The sequence below is a fragment of the Portunus trituberculatus genome, chromosome 4, assembly GCF_017591435.1.
Source record: "Portunus trituberculatus isolate SZX2019 chromosome 4, ASM1759143v1, whole genome shotgun sequence".
Lineage (NCBI taxonomy): Eukaryota > Metazoa > Arthropoda > Malacostraca > Decapoda > Portunidae > Portunus > Portunus trituberculatus.
In genome coordinates this window covers 6,872,571-6,899,070 of record NC_059258.1, presented here as the reverse complement: position 1 = coordinate 6,899,070, position 26,500 = coordinate 6,872,571, and the positions used below count along the sequence as shown (strand labels likewise).

The 26,500-nt window shown below is 43.1% G+C and overlaps 1 protein-coding gene and 1 long non-coding RNA gene across 14 annotated transcripts in view; one reads left to right on the top strand and one right to left on the bottom strand.

Annotated features, from left to right (window-relative positions):
• LOC123512440 overlaps positions 1-15,236 on the top strand; it is a 36,813-nt gene extending 21,577 nt beyond the window's left edge. Inside the window, exons 3-4 of one of the 2 annotated variants that reach the window (XR_006677097.1) lie at positions 12,661-12,766; positions 14,899-15,236. This is a non-coding gene — a long non-coding RNA (uncharacterized LOC123512440). The remainder of the gene's footprint in view (positions 1-12,660; positions 12,767-14,898) is intronic. The other variant, XR_006677098.1, reaches the window with a different exon arrangement.
• A 7,421-nt stretch (positions 15,237-22,657) lies between these two features.
• LOC123512360 (protein abrupt-like) overlaps positions 22,658-26,500 on the bottom strand; it is a 66,337-nt gene continuing 62,494 nt past the window's right edge. For all 12 annotated transcript variants that reach the window (XM_045268764.1, XM_045268730.1, XM_045268724.1 and 9 more), the window contains one exon: positions 22,658-24,368. In XM_045268764.1, coding sequence (XP_045124699.1) covers positions 23,323-24,368 — 1,046 coding nt within the window. In that variant the 3' untranslated portion in view covers positions 22,658-23,322. The remainder of the gene's footprint in view (positions 24,369-26,500) is intronic.

The window sequence follows — 26,500 nt, the reverse complement described above, 5'->3', positions numbered from 1 at the left end:
AAAGGAGACACACCCAAATATCTCCACCCGGCCGGGGAATCGAACCCCGGTCCTCTGGCTTGTGAAGCCAGCGCTCTAACCACTGAGCTACCGGGCGTGTGTGTGTGTGTGTGTGTGTGTATGTGTATACTATGTGTGTATGTGTGTGTATACGGTGTGTGTGTGTGTGTGTGTGTGTGTGTGTGTGTACTGTGTGTGTGTGTGTGTGTGTGTGTCTCGTCGTCGTCGGGTGCGGACGTGTTTGTGATTGCTCCGTGAAACCTGACAGTGTCTGTGATTAACAATATGGAAGACAATTTGCCACCCCCAGACACATACTGCTCGGTATGCAACCAGCAATGCTTATTAGAGTGCTTGAAATGTGCAAAGTGTAAATCCTATGTGCATACTGATTGTTCAAAACTCCCAGTATACGCCATTGTGAATTTTTTCAAGTCCAGAAGTCAATTCACGTGCGTATCTTGTGTAAGAAACCTCCAAGACGACTCAGTGTTTGCCTTAATACATACCCTACTAGATAACGAAAAGGAAAAGAAAGTGTTGCAAAGTGAACCTGATGATAACTCAAAAGTTGTTACCGATGAGCAAGGTGAACCCCGAGAATCGGACCCTAACTTGGAAGTGTGTCGTGACGGTCTGAAACATTCAAAAGCCAAACAAGGCATAAATAATGACAGTGATCAGCCGGTTGTTGTGTGTAATTTCTATAAACAACACCGCTGCAAGTCTGGCTTAATTGGTCGTGATTGCCCATTTGCGCACCCAAAATTGTGTTTTAGATATAAAACAAATGGATTACACCCAGTGAAAGGATGCAAAAAGGGTAATAAGTGTAACTATTTTCATCCTCCCATTTGCTACGGTTCGAACACGAAGCGTGAATGCCTGAACCTAGAGTGTAAAAGACTTCATTTAAAGGGGACTCGCCGTTACCCATTCTTGGAACAGCAGCAGCAACCTCCACCTAAACAAGCGACCCTACCATCCCATCCAACTACTGCTCGCCTGTCTGCTCCACCACGACTTGACACAGGGGAGGTACCTCCTCAGTCAATTCAGACCCTAAACCATCATAATGAATCGGTTTCTTTTTTAGTGCAACAGATACAGAAAATGCAGCACACACAACAGCAAATAATGAATGTTCTAAAGCTAGTTCCATGGCAGGGAGGCTTCCCCCTTACACAAAGTTTCCACAATATCTAGGCCCCATGCAAACCCCCTACATAAAGTAATCATGTTTAATATTGAGGGCATTTTACCATGTAAATTTAAAACTAAACTACAGTTGCTTTCTGAATTAGCACAAGAAGAAAGGGCCCTCATTATAGCTCTTACCGAGTCACACTTGTCAGAAAATATAAAAGAAGCTGAAGTTACAATTCCGAACTATGTATTGTTTCGAACTGACAGATCGGATCAAAGAAGAAAAGGCGGTGTTATCACATACATACATAGCCAGTTAGCAGCCTCTACTGTAATGCTTTTGTCTGAATCAAACTCTTACACGGAAGCTCAAATATTGCACATACAAGATTTGAATATGATGCTCATAAACATATATCGCCCTCCTGCATGTCCTACCACAAAGTTTCTCGACCCACTCAAGAGAATCCAAAGTGTACTACAGAATTTTCCTTTACCAATGCCTATAATCATGCTTACAGGAGACCTAAATTTTCCCCTTATAAACTGGGATTCAGAGACGGTGTATGGTGGAGCAGCAGACATGCGAATCCAAGCTGATGCAGTATTGAATCTGGCAGCAGAATTCTGTCTCAACCAATATATCACTACTCCTACTAGAGGCAATAATATACTTGACATTGTTATGACCAATGATGACCAACTCATACATGATTACAGTGTTGAAGAAACACACCTATCAGACCACAAAGTTGTAAAGTTGCAAACAAATATAAACAAGGATGATCACCTAAACAAGGGCAACACAACAACGGATATAATTCCTGGTTTTAACCAACTCAACTTCTTCAGTGAATCTGTGTCCTGGGAAAAAATCAAGAGTGATCTCGGGGAGGTTGATTGGCATGAACTCATGCGAGACTCAGATTGCGAGACACAATATAACCTAATACTATCCACATGTTTACAGATCTCTAACAGATACGTTCCTCTGAGGCGCAAAGTTAACAAGCAGCGTATACCACGAGATCGTAAGATACTGTTGAGGAAACGTACTAAATTACGGAAAAAACTGAAACACTACAATTATGTCAACCAGACTCAAGACTGCAACGCAATATTGAAGTTATTGAAGAGAAGCTGAAAATATCTGTTGATACCGAAAATGAAAGCAGAGAATCACTAGCGGTGTCACGTATAAAGACTAATCCTAAATTCTTCTATAAATACGCCGGGACAAAATCCAAGGTGAAAGCTGGAGTTGGACCATTGAAAGATGAGCAGGGTCATCTCATAAAAAATCCACAAGAGATTGCAGAGCTACTAAAACTGAAATATGAGGATGTGTTTAGTGCCCCTTCTGAAGAGAAGATTATCCTCTCACCTAGAGACTTTTTTGCGAGTGACACGGAAACCACACCGAATCTGACAAACATTAATTTCACAGAGAATGACATAATAGAAGCAATTAAGGATATTGGTAATAATGCAACAGCTGGCCAAGATCAATTTCCTACTCTACTCCTTAAAAAGTGTGATAAAGAGCTAAGCATCCCCTTGTGTATATTCTACAGAAATTCTCTGGATTGTGGACAAATTCCAAAACAGCTTAAAAATGCAAGGATAACACCAGTGTATAAAGGGGGCTCGAGATCTGACCCAAACAACTATCGTCCCATAGCCTTGACATCCCATATTATAAAAGTTTTTGAAAAGTTACTAGTGAAAGACATGTCATCATACCTTGAAGAAAACAACAAATTAAATCAAGACCAATATGGTTTTCGTGCAGGCCGTTCATGCCTTGCACAACTCTTTCCCTATCATGAAAAAATACTAGCAGCACTAGAACATAAAAGAAACATAGATGTCATATACTTAGATTTCGCCAAAGCTTATTACAAAGTTGATCATGGCATCTTGCTTCATAAAATCAAAGATATGGGCGTATGTCAAAAAAATTGGTGTTTGGCTACATTGTTTCCTCACTGACCGTGAACAAACAGTTTCTGTTGGGGGTGCTGTTACCCAGACATCTGTAGTCATCAGTGGGATACCTCAAAGCTCAATCCTTGGGCCCCTGCTTTTCCTCATCCACATAACAGACATCAATCAACATGTTCAGTACTCCTCTGTTGCATCCTTTGCAGACGACACCCGGGTACTAAAGGAGGTAACTTCAAAATTTGAAGCGACTCAGCTGCAGGCAGACCTCTCCGCTTTATATCAATGGGCAAGTGACAACAACATGTCCTTCAACAATAATAAATTTGAACATATGAGTTACACAAAAGGTGCAAATAATATTGCACATGTTTATGCAGCACAAGATGGCTCCAATATTGACTCAAAAGAATGCATACGAGACCTTGGTATTACCCTTACCTGTGATGGCAGTTTTACCAATCACATAACCAATGTGACAAAAAAAGCGAGAGGCCAGGCAGGTTGGATCCTGCGCACCTTTATAACAAGAGACGCCTTACCTATGTTGACACTCTATAAAACACTCGTACTGCCACAGTTGGAGTATTGTTGTCAGCTCTGGTCCCCATGGAAAGTTGGTGAAATACAATCACTAGAGGCTGTTCACCGAAACTTTACAAGTAAGATCACAACTATCAAACACTTGAACTACTGGGAAAGACTACAAAAACTCGATTTATTCTCCTTAGAAAGACGCAGGGAACGGTATGCCATCATTTACATATACAAAATTATAACTGGCCATATCATAAACAACCTCAATATAAGAACATTTATAAACCAACGACTGGGACGATTTTGCTAAGTGGATCGAGCAAACCCCAGAGCAGCCACAAAAATAAAAACACTTAAGGAGAACGCTTTTGGGACAAGAGGACCTTTGCTCTTCAACGCTCTACCAAGGCACCTACGCGACTCAAACATCAGCCCAGACCAGTTCAAGCATAATCTAGACAAGTTTCTTCGTTCGGTACCAGACCAACCCAAGTTGCTGCACTACCCCATTCGTGCTGCCAGCAATAGCATCACTGACCAGCTGGCGCTACAACGAGCAGACGGCATCTACTAATGGCGGCGCATCAGCATGGCCTTGGGCAGTACTATCTGCTCAAAACTTCGTTCAACAGGTTCAACAGGTGTGTGTGTGTGTGTGTGTGTGTGTGTGTGTGTGTGTGTGTGTGTGTGTGTGTGTGTGTATGTATACGGTGTGTGTGTGTGTAATTCACTGTTTGATCTGGTGCAGTCTATGACGAGACAGCCAGACGTTACCCTACGGAACGAGCTCAGAGCTCATTATTTCCGATCTTGGGATAGGCCTGAGACCAGGCACATACCACACACCGGGACAACAAGGTCACAACTCCTCGATTTACATCCCGTACCTACTCACTGCTAGGTGAACACCACCTACACGTGAAAGGAGACACACCCAAATATCTCCACCCGGCCGGGGAATCGAACCCCGGTCATCTGGCTTGTGAAGCCAGCGCTCTAACCACTGAGCTACCGGGCCGTGTGTGTGTGTGTGTGTGTGTGTGTGTGTGTGTGTGTGTGTGTGTGTGTGTGTGTGTGTGTGTGTGTGTGTGTGTGTGTGTGTGTGTGTGTGTATTTACCTAGTTGTATTTACCTAGTTGTAATTTTACAGGGCCTGGGCTTTATGCTCGTGTGGCCCGTCTCCATATCTACACTTATCCAATCTTACTTTAAAAGTATGCACACTCGTTGCAGACACTACTTCTTCATTTAAACTGTTCCACGTCTCAATACATCTCTGCGGAAACTATATTTTTAATATCTCTCAGACATCTTCCTTTCTCAGCTTTTTACTATGCGATCTTGTGCTTCGGATGTCATATTCTTCTCTCAGGATCAGTTTCTCATTATCCACTTGGTCCATTCCGTTGATCAATTTATAAACTTGTATCAGGTCTCCTCTCTCCTTCTTTGTTCCAGGGTTGGTAGATCCATAGCCTTTAGTCTCTCCTCATATGTCATCCCTTCAAATTCTGGAACCATTCTTGTAGCCATTTTTGTAGCCTCTCCAATTTCCTTATGTGTTTCTTTTATGAGGGGTCCACACTACTCCTGCATATTCCAATCTGGGTCTTATTATAGTACTTATCAATTTCTTCATCATTTCTTTGTCCATGTAGTGAAATGCTACTCCAATATTCCTTAGCAAATTATATGTTTCTCTAAAAATTCTATCAATATGGCTTACTGGTTGATTGTTTTCTTCCATCGTCACTCCTAAGTCCTTTTCCTTTTTACTTTCTCCAGTTCTACTCCATCTCCCATCTTATAGATTCCCACAGGTCGTCTTTCACTCTTTCCCATTTCCATGACATGGCTTTTGTTCACATTGAATTCCATTTCCCACTTCTTACTCCATTCCCAGATCTTATTTAGGTCTTCTTGCAGTATTTCACAATCCTCCTTTTGCTTTATAACTCTGCACAGTTTCGTATCATCTGCAAACAAATTTATGTAGCTGTTCACTCCTTCTGGCATGTCGTTAATATAAATGAGGAAAAGTATTGGTGCCAATACTGACCCCTGTGGCACTCCGCTTTCTACTGCTCTCCACTTGGACTTCATATCTTTAACTACCGTCCTTATTTCTCTCCCCCTCAAATAATTTTCTATCCATCTCAATGTGCTTCCTTTTAAGCCACCCTTCTCCTCTAACTTCCATAGTAATCTTGCATGTGGCACTTTGTCAAACGCCTTTTTTAAATCCAAATAAATACAGTCAACCCATCCTCTCTCTCTTGTACTCTATCAACTATTCTAGAATAGAAACTCAATAAATTAGTTACACAAGACCGTCTTTTCTAAAACCAAATTGGCTATTTGATATTAATTTGTTGTCTTCAAGGAACTCGATCCATTGTTTCTTTATTATTCTTTCACACATCTTGCATATTACACTAGTTAGTGATACCGGTCTGTAATTTAAAGGTTCTTCCTTCCTTCCGCTCTTATATATGGGAACCACCTCAGCTCTTTTCCATTCTACTGGTACTGTTCCATTTTCTATTGAGCATTTTATGATGTTGTATATAGGACTTGCTAGTTCTTCCCTACATTCTTTCAGTATTCTGCCTGAGACTTCATCCGGTCCCATTGCCTTCTCTTCATCCAGTTCCTTCATTAACTCTTTTATTTCAAGCTTGGTTACTTTAATCTCTTTCATATAGATTGTCTCTCTATTACCCTGTGGCCTCTCAAATTTGGATTCTTTAGTAAAGACCTCCTGGAATTTTTATTTAATAGTTCTGCCATACTTTTGGGTCTTCCACCATCCCGTTCTCTCCTTTTAACCTTTCTATTGTTTCTTTTTGCCTAATTTTTCCATTTATGAATCTATAGAACAATTTTGGTTGCTCCTTACATTTTTCGACAATATCTTTTCAAGTTCTTTTCCTCTTCCTTCCTCACCTTAACATATTCATTTCTCGCTGCCTTGAAGTTTTCCTTATTTGCTGGATTTCTATTTCTCCTCCACCTTTTCCATGCTCCATCTCTTTTCTCCTTTGCCCTAGCACACCTTGCATTAAACCAATCTTTCTTTCCTTCTTCTTTAGGTCTATATTTTGGGACATATTCCTGACTCCTGTTTTGTATATTTCCAAAAATAAGTTATATTTGTCTTGCATTGTCTCTGAGTTTTCCATCTCCTCCCAGTCTACGTTTTAAAATAGTTCTTGAGATTCTCAATATCAGCCTTTCTGTAATTTAATCGGTCTCCTTTGTATGAATCGTCTCTATCTTCCTTTCCTCTTCTATATCTATTTCTAATATTGCATGGTCACTCTTTCCCAATGGGCACTTATATCTTATATCATCATTCATTTGTATACCCTTGTAAAAACTAGGTCCAATCTCGCCGGCTCGTCGTTTCCTCTGAATCTTGTGCATTCCTTTACTCTCTGGTCCATCATATTGTCTATCATTAGGTTCAAGAATCTTTCTCCCCAGGCTTCTTCCCCCATACCACTTTCATAATTTTCCCAGTCCACTTCTTTACAGTTGAAATCTCCTACTAATATCACTTTTCTCCTTTCTTTAACGATTCTCATTAGACTCCTTATTGTGTCATCTATCATGTCTTTATATTCTTGATTGGTCCATGAATTTGTTTTGGTGGCACATATGTTACAATGATTGTTATCTCTTTTTATTAATATGCATCTTAATATACAATACTTCTGCTTTTCCTTCCCACATTCCACTTGGTTTATCACTATCTCCTTCCTTAACATTATCATGACTCCTCCTCCTCCTTTACCCACTCTGTCTCTTCTCCATACATTATACCTATTATCCAAGTCTATTTTGATTGCCTCATTTAGTTTTGTTTCAGCCAGGCATACAATATCTGGATTTTCTTTCCTTATGTAATCTCTTAATTCTAATTTACTTGATAAAACCCCGTCTATGTTCGTATACATCATTGTCTTTTGCCTTTATCATTTTTAGTTAAACTTGTTCCACTTTTTTCTCTTCCTTCTCGTTTATATACCATATATATATATATATATATATATATATATATATATATATATATATATATATATATATATATATATATATATATATATATATATATATATATATACACACACACACACACACACACACACACACACACACACACACACACACACACACACACGTGTGTGTGTGTGTGTGTGTGTGTGTGTTTACGTCAAGGCCTATAGCGCGGCTTAGCGCCTGTAGGCACACTTGAAGAGTGTATGGGAAGCGCTGTTCAGCTTCCGCCCGTTAGTGGCGCAGGCAATTTTATTTATAGTGGTACCCATATTAGGGCCCATATCACCGCCCAAGCTCATCTTGAGTGTAACCACTTAGAACCTGGGTATCATGGTGACATGTAGATAACTTTAAACCACTCGGCATATGGCAGTGTTTAAGGCTGTACGTGGTGGGATTCGAACCTACGCGTGGACGTCTGCCCGATCCCACTCTCACCACCTTATCCACTATGCCGCCGCCTCCCTAGGTGTGTGTGTGTGTGTGTGTGTGTGTGTGTGTGTGTGTGTGTGTGTGTGTGGTGTAAAGTAAGTAAAGTCAAGTTTATTGCCAGCAACTAACAAACTAGGAAATTATTGGCATGATCCGTCCAGCCGGGGCTCCCTGACGGAATAATTAAAAAAAAAAAAAAAAAAAAAATCAGCAAGGCTGGGTATAGTTAAATATTACTTGTATCTTTATCTTCATACATTTAACATACATATACATGTCTAAATATATAAACTACTTATTAGGCACATGCCTGCATACATGTATACATCAGTACACAAACCCATGCACCCACATACATCAGTTCACAAGCTCATGAACCCACATACACATATATCAGCACAAACCCATGCACCCACATACACACATACATCAGTACATAAACTCATGAACCCACATACACACATACATCAGCACAAACCCATGAACCCACATATACACATACATCAGTACATAAACCTATGCACCCACATACACACATACATCAGTACACAAACCCATGCACCCACATACACATACATCAGTACACAAACCCATGCACCCACATACACGTACATCAGTACATAAACTATATATTAACAGCCCTATCCCTAAGAACTTTGTAATGCAATTAAATGTTTTTTTATTTTCTTTTTAAAATGATCTGGACTATCTGAAATGATTTTTATATCTACTGGCAAGTTGTTCCATAGTTGTGGCCCATGACAGAAGATGCTGTGTTTGAAAAGAATTGTGCGGTACTGTGGACATATTATATTGACATGTTGTCTGGTGCCGTATCTTGATTCCAATAATTTTAAAATTGTGTGTGTGTGTGTGTGTGTGTGTGTGTGTGTGTATGGTGTGTGTGTGTAATTCACCTCGGTCGTCTGCTGGTCACCCAGCCAGTCTTCCCCATTACGGAGCAAGCTCAGAGCTCATAGACCGATCTTCGGGTAGGACTGAGACCACAACACACTCCACACACCGGGACAGCGAGGCCACAACCCCTCGAGTTACATCTCCTACCTATTTACTGCTAGGTGAACACACTCCATACATTAAGAGGCTTGCCCATTTGCCTCGCCGCTTACCGGGACTCGAACCCGGCCCTCTCGATTGTGAGTCAAGCGTGCTAACCACTACACTACGCGGTGTGTGTGTGTGTGTGTGTGTGTGTGTGTGTGTGTGTGCTAGCACAATTCACTTTAACATCACTGTTTAATATGATATTCACTCCTGGGACTTACCCGCAAGCTTGGTGTTCCGCGAAGTTTTTTACAATCTTTAAGAAAGGTGATAAGTCAAACCCAAAGAATTATAGAGGTATAAGTGTGATAAACGCTATTGCAAAAATTTTTGATATGGTTTTATGCAACAGACTGAGTATTTGGTTTGCTCCTTGGCGTGAGCAGGCAGGGGCACAGGCAGGCCGTGGCTGTATAGAACACATCGTCGCGCTGAGGCTCTCGTGTGACAATGCCAGAAGAAAAAAGTATAAGCTTTATGTTGCGTTTATTGACTTTACCCAAGCCTACGACTTGGTGCCGAGAGATACTGTTCAAGGTGTTGCGGCGCTTGGGGTGTGTGCGGTGATGCTGGCAGTATTAGTTGCCATGTATCATCAAACTGACATTATTCTGGGATCCACTTTAATAACCATGGTGTTAGGGTTAAGACAAGGTTCACCCAGATCTTGCATCTTGTTTATAGTATTTGTTAATGATTTGATAACTTTATTGAAGCAAGGGTGTGACAATGATGGTGTATTATCCTGGTTACATGCACTCATACTCATGGATGACACTGTCTTACTTGTCTCAACCACACCTAACTTGGTAAAGAAGTTGATTATTTTGCAGGAATATTGTGCAGAATACGGAATGAAGGTCAATCAAAATAAGACAAAATTTTTTGTAGTAAATTCTACAGTAGGTGATAAAGATCCAATACAAATAAATGAGTTGAAAATTGAGTGGTGTGAGAGCTATATATACTTGGGCTCGCATTTTATATGTAATGGTAACGTGTCACAAGCGGTTAAACTTCACGCCGTGGCCAAACCACCACATGTTTTAAAGTTTGTGCCATTTATAAATAAGAATAATGATGTGCCATATTTTGTGAAGCACCGTGTATTCGAAGCAGCTTTAATGTCCACTACTACACGGGTGTGAATCTTGGCTCAACGCTGACCTCAAGCCTGTCACGAAACTGTTCCACTGGTGTTTGAAACAGCTTTTAAGTGTGAGAAAGACCGCATGTAATGATCTGTGTTGTTTAGAAGGAGGGTATAATCGTTTAACTAATATAGTGAAATATAAGCAGCACAAATTCATTAGAAATACTTGGTGTGAAAGAAACGGAATAACAGACGACCCTTTAATTCATGTTTTCAACATTGTATTAAACAGTAATTGTATCACAGCCCAAGTGTTACATGATTACATACATAATGATGTTAAAGAGTTAAATGATGTTAGAATAGAAATGGTTCAGTGTTTCAGCCAGCAATTCTTCACGCAGGATGACGTATAGGCAGATTAATCCAGGCTGTATCGGAGGTATACTAGTGTAAACACAATTCAAGAACAGTATAGAGTAGCTTACACCAGGTTCCGCCTCACCGCCCATTCGCTGGCATGTGAGACCGGGCGATGGAACAGAAGAGGCCGAGGTCGAATCCTTTCTGTATGTGGTCAGGTGCAGACAGAGGCTCATGTGATCACCTCTTGCCCTTTGTCTCAACATCTGCGAGATTTGCATAGTTTCTCCAATGTTAAAGAGCTCTTTAAAAATTTCCTATTAATGTTTCTTGTGAAGTGATATATAATGTTTTATCATTATACGAGTAGTTTTAAAAGTTTCATTACTATTTTTTGTTTTCTCTGTTTCAAAGCTTTTTATTTAACTGAATGTTTACTGTTGTCTTGACAGTTTAGTTTATTTTTATTGGCTGAAAAAATCTTATTTCTTTTTAGAAACAAAGTTTTATGATCTATATTTTTTTATGGGCTGAAAATATCTTGTTTTTCTTTTAGAAACAAGATTTATCTTCTATGTTTTACATTCTGCTTTGTGTTTTCGCGTTTTTTTTTTTTTCTTAATATTTTAACTCATTTGGTTAATGTAAATGGACAACAGTTTTTCTTTTTTCAATTGCGTTTAATATTTAGATTTACTTTCATGTGTAATATTTTATTGTCTCTTTCTAATGTAAAACGAACGCTGTGGTCAATAAACTATCTAATCTAATCTGTGTGTGTGTGTGTGTGTGTGTGTGTGTGTGTGTGTGTGTGTGTGTGTGTGTGTGTGTGTGTGTGTGTGTGTGTGTGTGTGTGTGTGTGTGTGTGTGTGTGTGTGTGTGTGTGTGTGTGTGTGTGTGTGTGTGTGTGTGTGTGTGTGTGTGTGTGTGTGTGTGTGTGTGTGTGTGTGTGTGTGTGTGTGTGTGTGTGTGTGTGTGTGTGTGTGTGTGTGTGTGTGTGTGTGTGTGTGTGTGTGTGTGTGTGTGTGTGTGTGTGTGTGTGTGTGTGTGTGTGTGTGTGTGTGTGTGTGTGTGTGTGTGTGTGTGTGTGTGTGTGTGTGTGTGTGTGTGTGTGTGTGTGTGTGTGTGTGTGTGTGTGTGTGTGTGTGTGTGTGTGTGTGTGTGTGTGTGTGTGTGTGTGTGTGTACGGTGTGTGTGTGTGTGTGTGTGTGTGTGTGTGTGTGTGTGTGTGTGTGTGTGTGTGTGTGTGTGTGTGTGTGTGTGTGTGTGTGTGTGTGTGTGTGTGTGTGTGTGTGTGTGTGTGTGTGTGTGTGTGTGTGTGTGTGTGTGTGTGTGTGTGTGTGTGTGTGTGTGTGTGTGTGTGTGTGTGTGTGTGTGTGTGTGTGTGTGTGTGTGTGTGTGTGTGTGTGTGTGTGTGTGTGTGTGTGTGTGTGTGTGTGTGTGTGTGTGTGTGTGTGTGTGTGTGTGTGTGTGTGTGTGTGTGTGTGTGTGTGTGTGTGTGTGTGTGTGTGTGTGTGTGTGTGTGTGTGTGTGTGTGTGTGTGTGTGTGTGTGTGTGTGTGTGTGTGTGTACGGTGTGTGTGTGTGTGTGTGTGTGTGTGTGTGCACGGTGTGTGTGTGTGTGTGTGTGTGTGTGTGTGTGTGTGTGTGTGTACGGTGTGTGTGTAATTCACCACCACCACCACCACGGTCGCCTGCTGGTCACCCAGCGGGGTGTGTGTGTGTGTGTGTGTGTGTGTGTGTGTGTGTGTGTGTACGGTGTGTGTCACATAAGTAGGTTTCACCCTCGGGCCCTTACCAACGTGCAGACGCTGAGCCCTTTCTTTTCCATACGTGTTTAACTCGCTACCACAGCACGGAAAACCGCTCTCCCTCCCCCTCACCCTCACCAACGTTACCCTACACGAATTCATAACAAAACTTAAACCAGTGCTTACAAGACATACCTGACCAGCTGCACTCCCCGCACTTCTACCCCCGTGACCCAACCAACTCATACCAGACTGTTTGACCTCCAAGTTCGACGGACGGGTGGACGGCGACTTCACTTACCCTGAGATGATCCGTCGTGATTCTGTAAGAGCACCACATCTCTCGGCGCTGACTGCTTCCAACTCTTTCACAGGTGTGTGTGTGTGTGTGTTATTCACCACGATTATCTGCTGGTCACCTAGCCAACCATTACCCTACGGATCGGGCTCAGACCTAATAGACCGATCTTCGGGTAGGACTGAGACCACATCACACACCACACACACCGAGACAGCGAGGCCACAATCCCTTGAGTTACATCCCCTACCTATTTACTGCTAAGTGAACACACCCTACACATTAAGAGCCGCGCCCATTTGTTTCGTTACTCCCGGAACTCGAACCCGGGCCCTCTCGGTTGTGAGCCGAGCGTGCTAACCACCGTGTGTGTGTGTGTGTGTGTGTGTGTGTGTGTGTGTGTGTGTGTGTGTGTGTGTGATGTGGTCTCAGTCCTACCCGAAGAACGGTGTATGAGATCTGAGCTCGCTCCGTAATGGGGAAGACTGGCTGGGTGACCAGCAGACGACCGAGGTGAATCACACACACAGAGGCCTATCCGAAGATCGGAAATAATGAGTGTGTGTGTGTGTATTTGCAGAGCCTGTTATGTAGCATCATCCCAACCACACCAATCCCCTTCTTTGACATATCATCAAGCAGGTCCAACCTGGTGAACATGTCATCACAACTTACTTTGGTGCCAGGAACCAACTTGGCAGTTTCCACCAAGCCATAGACAACATTGGCTTCTTGACTGAGGCCATAATGTGAGCAGCTTTTTCTTGGCACCACCATGTGGTTCACAATGGATCGCTTCCCATCAGGGATGGCCAACACTCACACTTTGAAGCCAAAGCAAGTTGGCCTTCCCTTGAGGAACTGCTTGAGGGGATGTGACCCAAAGTACTTGACAACTGGCTCATGTACAGAGACATACTCAGACTTCTCAATGTATTTCTTGACAGCCCTGTTCAGAGCATTGAATAACAGCCTCACAGCCAAAAGCAGTCTTCTACCTCTGGCTTCTTACTGTTAGTTCTTATTGTTACAGCAGATGGGATCATCAAAGGTGTTTCTGGACGTGGTCTTTACCAGAGGATTTCCTTTTCCAAGTACATCCTCCTTTGAGCTGGTGAGATGTAGCCACTCATCATCATGATGGCATGGCTGGCTCTGATAATGTCCCTGTCCACTTTGTTCTGAAAGGCAGGACAGTTATTCTGGGTTGAATGCCTCTTTGTCTCCTTCATCTTATCAATCAATTCATCTGAGATGAACAGCTTCATGTAGTCATAGGGAGACCACATCATTGATGTTACTTGGTAGATTGTCCTCTGTGGAAAGAGAAGCTCTCAGGAAAATTGGAATGCATTTCCCCACACTGGCCTTGCTGTCCTTGCTCTGGATCTGCCTGTCTGCCTTCCTGATACAGACCAACTTCTGTTTGAGTTCCTCTGGCTAGCTCTTCATCACTAGATGAACTTGGTTTCTAGTGCTCTCTTCTGAGGACATCCATGCCGTGGCAAAAAAGATATGCAGACATTTTGAGGAAAACATACACTAACATTACCAACGAGTATATAAAACAAACAATTCCCCAGTCATTTGTGTGTGTCCCTGTTTGCCATAATTGATTTACCTGCTCCTTTTGTCTATGTAGCCTAACCACTTCCCTTATTTCATGGATCTATTCTTTGAGGTAGTCAAGGATATGTTTTTTACTATTGGTATATATAAAGATAAGACAAAACCTTAGAAATACTGAAATAAGAAAATACTACAGGAACTATTTGGTAGGTCCAATTTCACACCATTTTTTAGGGAAGTGCCCACGCATACTTAAAAGTACACCCAACATTCACTCGCAGTATGTAACAAGATAATGTAAATATTTTGCAAGACTATTTTTACACACACAATTTGACACCTTTAAACTTGTTTTAAAAACAAAGTATATGGGAAATTACAAAAGGCTAAACTTTTTTTTGTTGAAAATATTCTTGTGACCACAGCCACCTTCCATCTTTCAGTTTACTGCCTTCCAGCATAGTGTTTCCATAACTCTCACTTTCTGTAATGCACTTCAGGAGAAGTATCAGTCATCCTTTGTTTATGAAACAAATGGTAATTTCATATCTTCCTCCAAAACGTAGTGAGAGCCACATGAAAAAGTGCACTATTAACGTCCTTTAAAGTACACTTGGGCACTAATGTGTTAACTTACAGGTGCTGCCACTACTAAAGGGACAATCAAACCAGTGTGTCCTGCCAACACAACCACATCTTGCTGTAGGAAACTGGCTCATCTTGCACTGGGAGATCAGATGCCATGCTCTGCCTCCTACCTCCACACTGCTATCCACCCAGGGACAGGGAGGGGTAGGAGAGACTTCTTCACACCTCCACCAGGAGTTACATCCTGCCATCCGAACAGAGAGGGAGGGAGGAGATTTGTGCCTTGTCCTATCAATCTGTTGTCACATTATCCCTTCCTTGTCCTGTGAATGTACCTGCATACCTGTGCTGCTGTGCTACTAAATAATAAATTATAATCATGAAATCAATATTGATACTTTTGATTTTTTTCATTGACTTTTTTTAAGGAATGCTTTTATAGACTAGCTCTAAGGAGTAACTCAAGCAGGCCTAGGTGACTATGAAACAGCAGTATTAGCCCCCATAATGCAGGTACAAGTTTAAGGATACTGAGTATATCCATTCAAAGATGTTGACTTTTAAACTCTCGCCATGGTGATATACACAAAGAAAAAGTAAGCCTAGATGCTTGAAAGAAATCTGAAAAGTCTCTGCAAAAAGTAAAAAAACTGTTCCCAGAAACACTGAAGTGTCTCCAGAGACAAGGTGGATGTGTACACTGAAGCTGAAACACTGAGTGTCTCCAGAGACAAGGTGAATGTGTACACTGAAGCTGAAACATAAAGAACAGCCTCCCTTCAGTTTATCTAATCAAAGTTAACAATCTCCCTTCCAGTTTATCTAACGATATGAATTTTCCCTTCACATCTAACCAACTCCATCTTCACTACTTTACTTCTGATAAGTCTTCAAGAATTTTCAACTTAGTATAATTTTATATAAAGAATTTTGAGATTTGACAAATATTACAAAATCTAACGGGAACTTCCAACTAATCATATCATTTCTTGACTGGGTATTGAGTGCAAGAAGTATGTCCCTTGTAATACAATACCTATGGTCATCATAAATATTTTAAAAAATAAATAAATAGATAATACAAACCATCATTCTGGAGTCTTAGCACAGAGAACAGTACGAGCAATCAAATTTCTGACAAGTTGAAAAGCTGGCTATACAGTACAGTCAATCATCCATCTGTCTTACACTTGCACTCACCACAGCTAGGTGTCTCTGCCAGGGTGTGTGCTGCTGTATGTAATAAAAGGATAAAAGGAAAGTCAACAAATGAATCAAAAGGAGATCAAAGTACAGAGGGGCCAGCGAGGTACAGTGGAACCACACATGCTTTGGGGTCTGAGGGGTCTCCAAGTGCATGGGTTCAAATCCTGGCCACGGTCCAAGTGTAGGTATGGCTTCTTAACTCGGGGTAACGGTTCCCTAATGGCTGGGCTTTCACACAGGAGGTACCATAAAAAGACACCTCCTTTAGCCCATCAGTTCCCGTGAAAACCTCACATGGTATAAAGGAAAAAAATAAATAAAAATAAAAAGGAGGAGGAAAACAATGAAATGGAAGAGTGAAGAAAGGAAACAAAATGAGATCGTTTTGTCTTGGGAAGGGAAGGGAAGGAAAGTCCTGTGTGATGCAACGAGTAGTGTTGACCTTTCATTGAGGAATCCAAGTGTCAACGGAACTGAGAGAGGAGGAGGTGAGTGAGAATGAGGCAGAGTGGAACAATATTAAGAAACCCATAATGTTGTCATCTAGCACATTTTATATACTACCTACCTTTCCTTATATTAGTTACCGTCAGTGTACATTCCCTGTGCAGTTTGTGGTGAGGGGCCAGAAAACTCATAAGCTTCTTTTCTCATGACCACCTATTCAGCTTTATATCACTTGGTGTGTCTGCTGCCTTTCACCATCCTCAGCCTGTGGGAGAAAGCAGAGCACAACACAAAAGCAACAAGTCCTCTGATGTATTTCCCAGGTCTCCATCTCTTTTATAATCCTTTCCCTTTCTCTCTTACTGTCATACAATCCCAGCACAGTGAGAACTATCTAGTGCCTCTGGTCCACTCTGCCACTCAAATTAACCAATGACTTGCACAATTACCTCTAACTACCTTTGTCACTCATATACAGCATTCCACAAAGTCAGTCAGTCAGTCAGTCAGTCTCTCTCTCTCTCTCTCTCTCTCTCTCTCTCTCGTCTTGGTCCTGCTCATTACTACTCCTGGCTCTAACCTTGCATTTTTCTGTCCTTGCTTTGAGTAACAATCTACTTCCCCAGTCTCCTACATGCCAGTGAAGTGCCTCCAGTCTCTCTTCTTCACCTTTCCTGACTGCCATCTAGTCCTGCTATTCTCCATTCTCTTCTCTATTCTCTTACCATCTCCCTGCCAAACCTTTGCTATCCTCCTTCTCTCTCTTTTTTACTGCTACATTTTGTTTTTCCAAGGTGAGTTTCCACTTCACTTTTTCAACCCATCTGTCCTCACTCGGGCCTTCCATCTTATACAAGTTAGTAAGAGTGGAAACAGTATCTTTTTATATGAAGCATGAAGGGAATGGCCGCCGTGGTACAGTGGAACCATGTGTGCTTTGGGGTCCGAGGGATCTCCAAGCGCACGGGTTAGAATCCTGTCCACGGTCCGAGTGTAGGTTGGGCTTCCTCACTCGGGGCAACGGTTTCCTAGCGGGTGGGCTTTGAGATAGGAGGTACCCCAAAAAGTATCCCCTTTAGCCCAGAAATTCCCGTGAAAAGCCCACACGGTATAAATAAAAAAAAAAAAAAAAAAAAAAAAAAAAAAGTATAAAATGCACTCACCTTGGAAGGAATTTTGGTGTAGTAGTGATAGTAGTGGTTGCTGTTGCTGCTGTTGTTGTTGTTGTTGTTGTAGTAGAAGTAGAAGTAGAAGTAGTAGTAATAGTAATAGATAATAGTAGTAGTAAGAGGAGCAGAAATAGGAGGAGAAGGAGGAGTAGGCGTAGGAGTAGGAGTAGGAGTAGGAGTAGGAGCAGGAGCAGGAGCAGAAGTAGAAGAAGGAATAGGAGGAGGAGGAGGATTAGGAGTAGGTGTGAGGTAAGGACACATGGGTAGGTAGGATCAGCTTTTATTACAAAATAGTAAATGGTTCCTCAGTAAGCACTAAGTGAAGGACAAACTGGCTGCGCTACGGAACATTGACCTGTGCTGCTGCGGCAATGACGGGCGGACAGTGACGGAACGGAACACAAGACACCCACACCTCCACTCCTCCGCCATGCCTTGTCCTGCCTCATTAACAAGATAACTGTGGAAGGCAGGGCGGGTGAAGTAAATAAAGTGAGTCTCGAGTAACACTTTGCTAATACCTGGGAGATTAAGGTGAGTACAGTGAGAAATTAATGCTACACTCACTTCAGAATGCCCTCAAGTTAATAAAAGTAAGGAAAAGGAAAATCCAAGGTCAGTAAAGTATGGAAAAAGTAAATACAATAAAAAAATAATACTTCATTTCAGAATGCTTGGAAAGTTAACCTCTTCAGTACCATGATGCATTTTCATATTCATTGTTTACTATTTGGCAATTTTATACAGCTTCAATAACTTCCTTGGGGACTAAAATGGTAAAGACTCTGTGCATTAATCTTCTGACCTCCGTAAATTCTTTCTAATCGTACCCAAAACTTGCAAAAATACGTCCTGGTACTGAAGAGGTTAATTAAAGTAAGGAAAAGGTAAATTGAAGGTAAAGAAAGGAAAGGAAAGAAAGGTAAATGCAGTAAGGAAAATAATGTCCCATCACTTCAATGTCCTCAAAGGTAAATAAAGTAAGAAAATAAGTAACATTCACTTTAAAATGTCCTTAAAATGTTCTCAGTGTCATGGTAATGGTGAGGGAGACACACAGACACACACAGACAGTCAGACATTCATTCAGACAACCTCTCCTCTTTGTTTGGCATGAAAGAAATAAACTTCAATAATGTTTGGCACTGCACACTGAAGTCCTTATAACACACACACACACACACACACACACACACACACACACACAGTAGTAACCTAAGCATCATCTTCATCTTCTTACTCTGACAATGAATGCAATACAAAAATATATCAATTGATCCAGAACATTATACAAATCATGTTTTTTTTTTTTTTCCTTCCTTCAATAATAAAAATCTTTGCTCCTTCATAAATGCTCACCACACTTATTGGGAAAAGAAATTGAGTAACTTTGCTAGAACATAAAAAAAAATAAAAATTTTCATAAAGTACATTTCAGGAAAGGAAGTGAAGTAGAAAAAAAAAAAAACATTAAACTACTTTCATACGTTTTTGCATATTAGGAGTGAGCGCGCACACACACACAAACACACACACACACACACACACACACACACACACACACACACACAGCTAGCTACTATTTCTATCATTACGACACAGAGATCAGATCTTCAAACATTTACAGATTAACACTACATGTTTTGATTGCCCTAATTTTGTTTTGATATATCTTAATTTCCTTCAGTACTTCTCTAAACCAAATTATGGACTCCAATAGGCAAGGAGTTTGGTATATACATAGATTACACATTCACTAACACAGTCTGATGTCCCACCTGTATGAAACCTTTGTACATTCCCTATTAATCTGTATTTCATGTATAATATTTAGTCTGCATCAGTTGCACTACAGTTAATAATAATAATAATAATAATAATAATAATAATAATAATAAATACATAAAGTAATAAAAAAAAAGACCAGTAGAAACTTGTACAAACCATTTCTTATAACAGAGCAAGTCTTTGATAATTTACATTGAAATGTTTGAATTTATGGAAGATTTACACTCTACATAGGTACACTCAGGTACACTCAAGTTACAGCCTATTAGTACACTGCTCAGATCCACATCTTGACCTTACCTGACCTTCCCTGCCCCTTCCCACTCTCCATGACCTTTTAATGTCTTACCACACTTCACAGACCTACTTCTTTAACCTATTTGACCTTCCCATCCTCTCTTTGACTTCTAAATCTCTCACCACACTTCATAAACTCACTTCTTGACCTTATTTCACCTTTTTTGCTGCTTCTTAACCTCTCTGACCTTTCTCTACTTCTGAGATGATTTCAAAATTTGCCTTGACACTTCTAACTCTTTAAACTCTTTCCTTACTTAATTCTATGCTTTCTTAATCTATTCTTGTCTCTTTTAAATGTTCTTCAGCCTTCTTGGCTATTCTCAACCTCTCCTGACCTTTCACTCACCTTTATTACCTTTTTATTTTTCTTGATCTTCCTCAACCTATTCTTAATCTTTCTTAACCTCTTATCTACTACCCTTCATCTTCCTTGCTACTTTCTGACCTAAGTTTTTTTTTTTTTTTCACCTATTCTTGACCTCTACCCATCTTCATTGACCTGTTCTTGACCTTGGTTTTCTCACCAGTCTTCCTTCCTTGGCACTTTTTACCTATTTGAAGCTTCGCTGACCTGTTCATAACCTTTCCTCACCTCTGTCTTTCTTCCTTGCCACTTTTTTTTTTTTTTTTTACCTATTTGAAGCTTTATTGACCTGTGCTTGACCTCTCCTACCCTGTCAACCTCCCTTGACTTCCTCTTGACATTTCCAACACTTCCCTCAGTAACTTTATGTAATGGAATGTTTTAGCTGCAATAACTATACACACGTCAACCCAGGGTAGCCTAAATACTTTCTTTTTAGTTTTTATCTTCTAATATTATCTTCTTTTTTTTTTTAAGATAAGTAAGAAAAAATGTTTAAATCTTTCACTTTTTTTTTCTTCACACACACACACACACACGCGTGTGTGTGTGTGTGTGTGCTTTTGTCTTGAATACCTCTCTCACTACTGATAATGTCACACTTCTTGCAATCTTTCAACATTATTTCCATGGTTACTGCTCCTCTGCCTTGCTAACTACATGCCTCCCCTCTCTCACTGCCTCACTGCACCAGACCTTCTATTCACCTCACTCCTATTCTGCCCACCTCACCAATGCAAGAGTTAACCAGTAGCCCTAACTTCTCATCAATTTCTCTTCATCCTTCCTATTCTTTTCTTTTTCATTTTACATTATTTTTTCCTTATATATTCTGTCTTATCTCTCTTTTCTTCCTTCCTATTTTATTTGTCTTTCCTTATTTCCGATCTTACCCACTTTCTTTCTAACATTCTTATTTTTCTGATGTCTTTCTTTATTTTTTTGCTTCATATCTATTTTTTTGCTAATTTACTGCCTTATCTCCTTTCTTTTTATCATCTTGTTTTCTATATATGTTAATGTCTCTTCTCCTTCCTTTCTTCCTACCTATTTTCCTTTTTTTTTTCAATTTAAGTTTTTCCCTAATTCCTTTCTTACATTTGTTTCTTAATTTCCCATCTTATCTCCTTTTTCCATTACTTCTAATATAGTTATTACCCTTTTCCTAAGTCTCTCTCTCTCTCTTATCTCTATTTCATCTTCTTATCCCACTTTTTCTTATTTATCTCTGCTATTTTATCCAATTTGCTTCCTTTCCTTACAAATTTGGATCTTTTTTTAATCTGTCATTCTTTTGATGTGCTAGACAATCTCTTCTATGTTCCCTGTCATGTCTTCCTTATTTACTGGTTAACTGCATCTCTCCCCTCTAAATTTGAATAATGGGTGATTATTAATGAAAATGTTATGCAGGTAAGGCGACACATTAATCTGGCATTCTGGTGATCAATTAGTTTACCTATTTTCGTTTCTCTTAACAGTACAGCAAGTTTACTCCTGTCTTTGTGACCAGCGTTTTATCAGTTATTATTGGTGCTAATTGTGTAACTAACCTCTTATATTATAGACAGGCAAGATTTCTGAATGAATTTTGAGGGTATCATGTTTTAAGACACTAATTCATCATGCAAGTTTTAAGTTGTGGCCACCGTGAGCGAGAAAGCTGGGGTAACCCCTCCCTCTTGTCCTATTTCTTGCTCCCAGTGTTGCTGTAGTCTTAGGAACGTCACTTACCGGTAATGTGGCTTAAACAAATTAGCCTAATTAAAGGTGTAACTTACCAAAGCTTATCTATTTATGGCGTGTGGCTCACCCAAAATCACCAAACATTCCATCTAACACATCTGGATTGTCCCCAAAGATGTACTAAGATTACTCCCCGACATGTAGTGTACTTACGTCAGACAGCTTGAGACGTTTCCCCTTGCTTCACTGTCCTCAGGGTGGTGTCTACGCCCTCACACTCAAGGGAAAGGCCGTCCTGACACACACACACACACACACACACACACACACACACACACACGGCAATGATCTGGTGACAATATTACGCCAGGCTGTGAAACTGACCGTGCTGAAACGCCAAGCTGATTTGACTGCTTCGATCATATTTGTGAAGCACTGACTCAAGGAAACACTGAACAGCAAATTACCAGCTTTTGTTACGAGGTTACTTATCTTGGACAGGTGAACACATCTAGTCAAACTGAACAAATTACTTTCTGCAGGGTAATGGATTGATTTGGCTACAAACTGTGGTTACTAACTTTTGTTTTGCTGGTGAACGAGTCATTGAAACCAAACAAACCTCTTACTTCGAGCAGGTGAACCCGTCTACTAAGTCAGGTTTTTAACACATGGCAGATGAATGCATCTAATTAACCACCAAAATAACCAGATTAACATACCACCCACAATTTAATGTCAGAAGGATAATTGCTTAAGTCGTGTTACAGCCTTATCTTGATCCGTCCGTCCTTCCCTTCTCCTGGCCCTCCTTCCCTCGTCACAATTGAGGTATAAATCACTGTACCACTTCACATAGTCACTGATATATTTGCATACTTTGTTAGACATTAGCCTAGCTCCCTAAAGTACCTGGGAAACGAGTGTGAAGAATGGAACACAGCGGTGAGAGGCAGAGCGAGAGGCGAGAGTGGAGAGAGAACTGCCGCCTGCCACCAGCACAGCCGCAGCCACCACCACTGACCAGTCACCACACCACCACAACCTGCTCCTTCCTCATTCCGCGGCCGCCACGTGTCCCTTCTGCTGCTGCTGCTGCTGCTGCTGCCATCTGGTTGTTACTGCCTCCTGCTGCGAGAGGCCGCCACTGCTCCCTCTCTCTCTCTCTCTCTCTCTCTCTCTCATTATATAGACAGTATTTTTTTGTATTTCGACATTATACATATACACGGTTAGTCTCTCTTTCTCTCTCTCTCTCTCTCTCTCTCTCTCTCTCTCTCTCACACACACACACACACACACACATACACACAGTGGTGGGCCCGCCGGGCACGCTGGGGGCGTCCTTGCCTTGCTTCCAGGAGACGAGAAAGAAGCACAGATAGAAACACTAATGCCAGTCATATAATACAGTTGTACCATCAATACCAACTAGGATAACTGGACACACACACTGCCGTCCTTGCTCTATAAAAAATGGTTGTACTCTACACTAGGGGGCGCCGCTCCCCCCTACTACTGGTAGGGCTTCCGACGGTGCTGCTGCATCCGCTCCAGCGAGGAGGGGCGCGCCATGTGCACGCCCACGCCCGCGGTGAAGTACTCGGAGTGCGCGGGCGCGAACACGCTCTGGTGGGGCTGGAAGGTGCTGGCGGACAGGCCCATGCCGGACGGGGACCAGTAGGAGGCCGGCGCGTAGCCCGAGGCGGAGGGTGAGGGCGAGGTGGTCTGCGTGAGGACCTGTGAGGGCGAGGTGGTGTGGTAGGTCACCATGCCCTCGCTGATGGTCACTTGGGGCTCGAAGGCCATGGCGGGCATGGCCGGCAAGTCTCGGTGCAGAGACAGCGGCGAGTCAGTTTGTAGGCGTACGCCCGCCGCCCCCAGCGCCGCCTCCGCCGGGATCCGCGGGTGTATGCCGGACGCCAGACTCATGGTCTGCGCGGCGGCCTGCGTGGCGGAGTGGCCGGCGTGGGACACCACCACAGAGATGGGCGGCAGCTGCTGCGGATTGGTGGCGAGGTCCATCACCTCGTCCTGCCCCACGTTCTTGTCCCGCGCCGCCAGCGCCTCCTGCAGGATGTCCTCGCGACCCTCGCGGGCGCCGTCCCCGCCCACCGTGGAGACCGGCGACGCCGTCCCGCCGCCGCCGCCGCTGCCGCTCCCTCCCTTGTCCTTCTTGCCGTCCTTTTTCTGCGGCAGCTTGCGAATGGTGACCTCGGACTCGTTGATGTTGGCGCCGTTGACGCCGTCAGGCAGCGCCGCGATGCCTTTCTTCTTCTTCGAGGACTTGGCTTTGCGCCTGCCGCGCTGCTGCACCTGCCGCAGCTCGTCCTCCGTGAGCGGCGTGACGGTGATGGCCTTCAGTTTGCTCTCCAGCACGTTCTTCACGTCCGCCTCCGTGATCTCACCGCGCCTGGCCGCCGGCAGATGTCGCTTGAACACGTGCCGCCGGAGGTTACGTGCCTGCTTGATGATGCCCAGGCACAGTGGGCACTTCATGGGCCGGTCCGACGGCGCCCCGGCCTGCACGGCGTTAGCGATAGCCATCAAGGCGGACACATCTGAAAAGAGATGGCGGGCGGAATGTGAAAAAAACGTGCAGGCGCACCGACGCAGGACACCTACAGTACACAACACCACCACAACACTACCAAGGTACAGATACTGTACGTATACGTACACCACGCCCTCCCCGACCCCGTCCCTTGCCAAGCCCTTCCCTCTCTCCTTTCCCTCGTCTTCCTTCCCTTCCCCAGCTAGCACCACGCACACACGTATATACACACACACACACACACACACACACACACACACACACACACACATAGGGACACTCGTGGCATATAAAACAAGAGTTCAGGAAGTTACAACCATTCTCAGCTTTATTCAATACGAAAACAGAGCATATATACAGTAGATGGGCTGAAATATATGTACAAGAAACAACCTTACGTAAATAAAATAAAGTATTTAATAATATCACCTTGTGTCAAGTGTTTGTATGTAGGTAACTATGAAGATGAATGAGTTGGCACTGATCTACGGGAGTGAGTCCTCAGCGCCCTACCGTTGCGCGCAAGCTTTAGTAGTATTTATTGTGTTAGGCGTCGGCGGGTTACTGTGTGTGTCACCGAGGGACCTACGTACGTACGGCGCGGGGTGCGGCGCGGCCTGCGGCTCGGCGCTGTTCCCTCCTCCTCTACCACAACCAAGACAAAACTAGTACTGCAGGGACCCTTGGCCTCTGTTTCTCCGCTGTCCAGTGTCCAGTGTCCAGTGTCCAGTATCCAGCCCCGCCGGGCCGCGCGTCACCCGGACAGCCGCCTGACGCAGGCAGCGCGGCCACGGCCCACGGGGGATCGGGGAAGCGCGGGACGCGGGAGCAGCCTGGGCGGGCGCGGGGCGGCGCTCAGCAGGGGGGCCACGGAAGGCTATGGCTTTAACTTGCGAGCGTGGACTCTGGTGTGTGCGCAGCGCGTCTGCAGATTGGTGTACACGTGGCCGCACACTGCGCACGTGCCCGCCAGGCCCGCCGCGTGCTTCTGGTGCACGTGGCGGGAGCGACTCTGACGGTTGGTGAAGCACTTGTCGCAGAAGGGACATTGGTAGGTCTTGGGGCGCAGCAGCACGCGCGGGTACCACAGGCTGGCGTCCCCGTCGCACTCACCGTCGCCCGCGTCGCCGCTGGCACTGACACCTGCAAGAGACACGGCGTGAGGGCGGGTGGCGGGGCGGCCTCTCGGCGAGGGTTGCAAGCAGCGGCGGCAGCAGGAGCCAGCAGGTGCCAGCCAGGGCACCACCAACGATAGAAGGGGTGGGGGGGGGCTACTCTACGGCACACCCTGCACTGCCAGCACCACCATTAGCACCATCATCACCATCATGCATTACTGAACCCGTGGCCAAGGGAGCAAGGGTGCCGCCTCTCCCCTCCACCCCACACCTGGCCCGCTACGATCCACTCCCTCCCTCCTCCACCACCATCACCACCACCACCGCCACGACCCTCTTCGCTCGAAAAGCCACCAAACCAACGATGACCAGCTGTGTGTGTGTGTGTGTGTGTGTGTGTGTGTGTGTGTGTGTGTGTGTGTGTGTGTGTGTGTGTGTGTGTGTGTGTGTGTGTGTGTGTGTGTGTGTGTGTGTGTGTGTGTGTGTGTGTGTGTGTATGATGTCACATTTCCAGTTCTTTCACGGTTTTATTTACAAATTTATTCATTTATTTATTCATGTTTGTTTCTTGTCATTATGTTCTTGCTCCGAGAAGCTGCTGCTCGACTGTGTTTGTTCGCTTGTCTATTTCCGAAACTTTTTATATTAATTCATCTATTTTATTCGTTGATTTATTTATTTTTCTTTTTTTCATTTTGCGTTGTCTGACTGGATTTCGAAATAAAGTTGCACACACACACACACACACAACACACACACACACATGGAAGAGAGAGAGAGAGAGAGAGAGAGAGAGAGAGAGAGAGAGAGAGAGAGAGAGAGAGAGAGAGAGAGAGAGAGAGAGAGAGAGAGAGAGAGAGAGAGAGAGAGGCACGCAGAGAGAACAAGACACATACGGACACGTGGCAGGAGAGGGAGGGAAGGAAAAAATCTAGGTGAAGGGGGTGGGGTGTGGGGTGTGGGGTAGTGCATGGCTGGGGTGTGGGGGGATGAGAGAAAGGTGCATTACGAACATGACTTT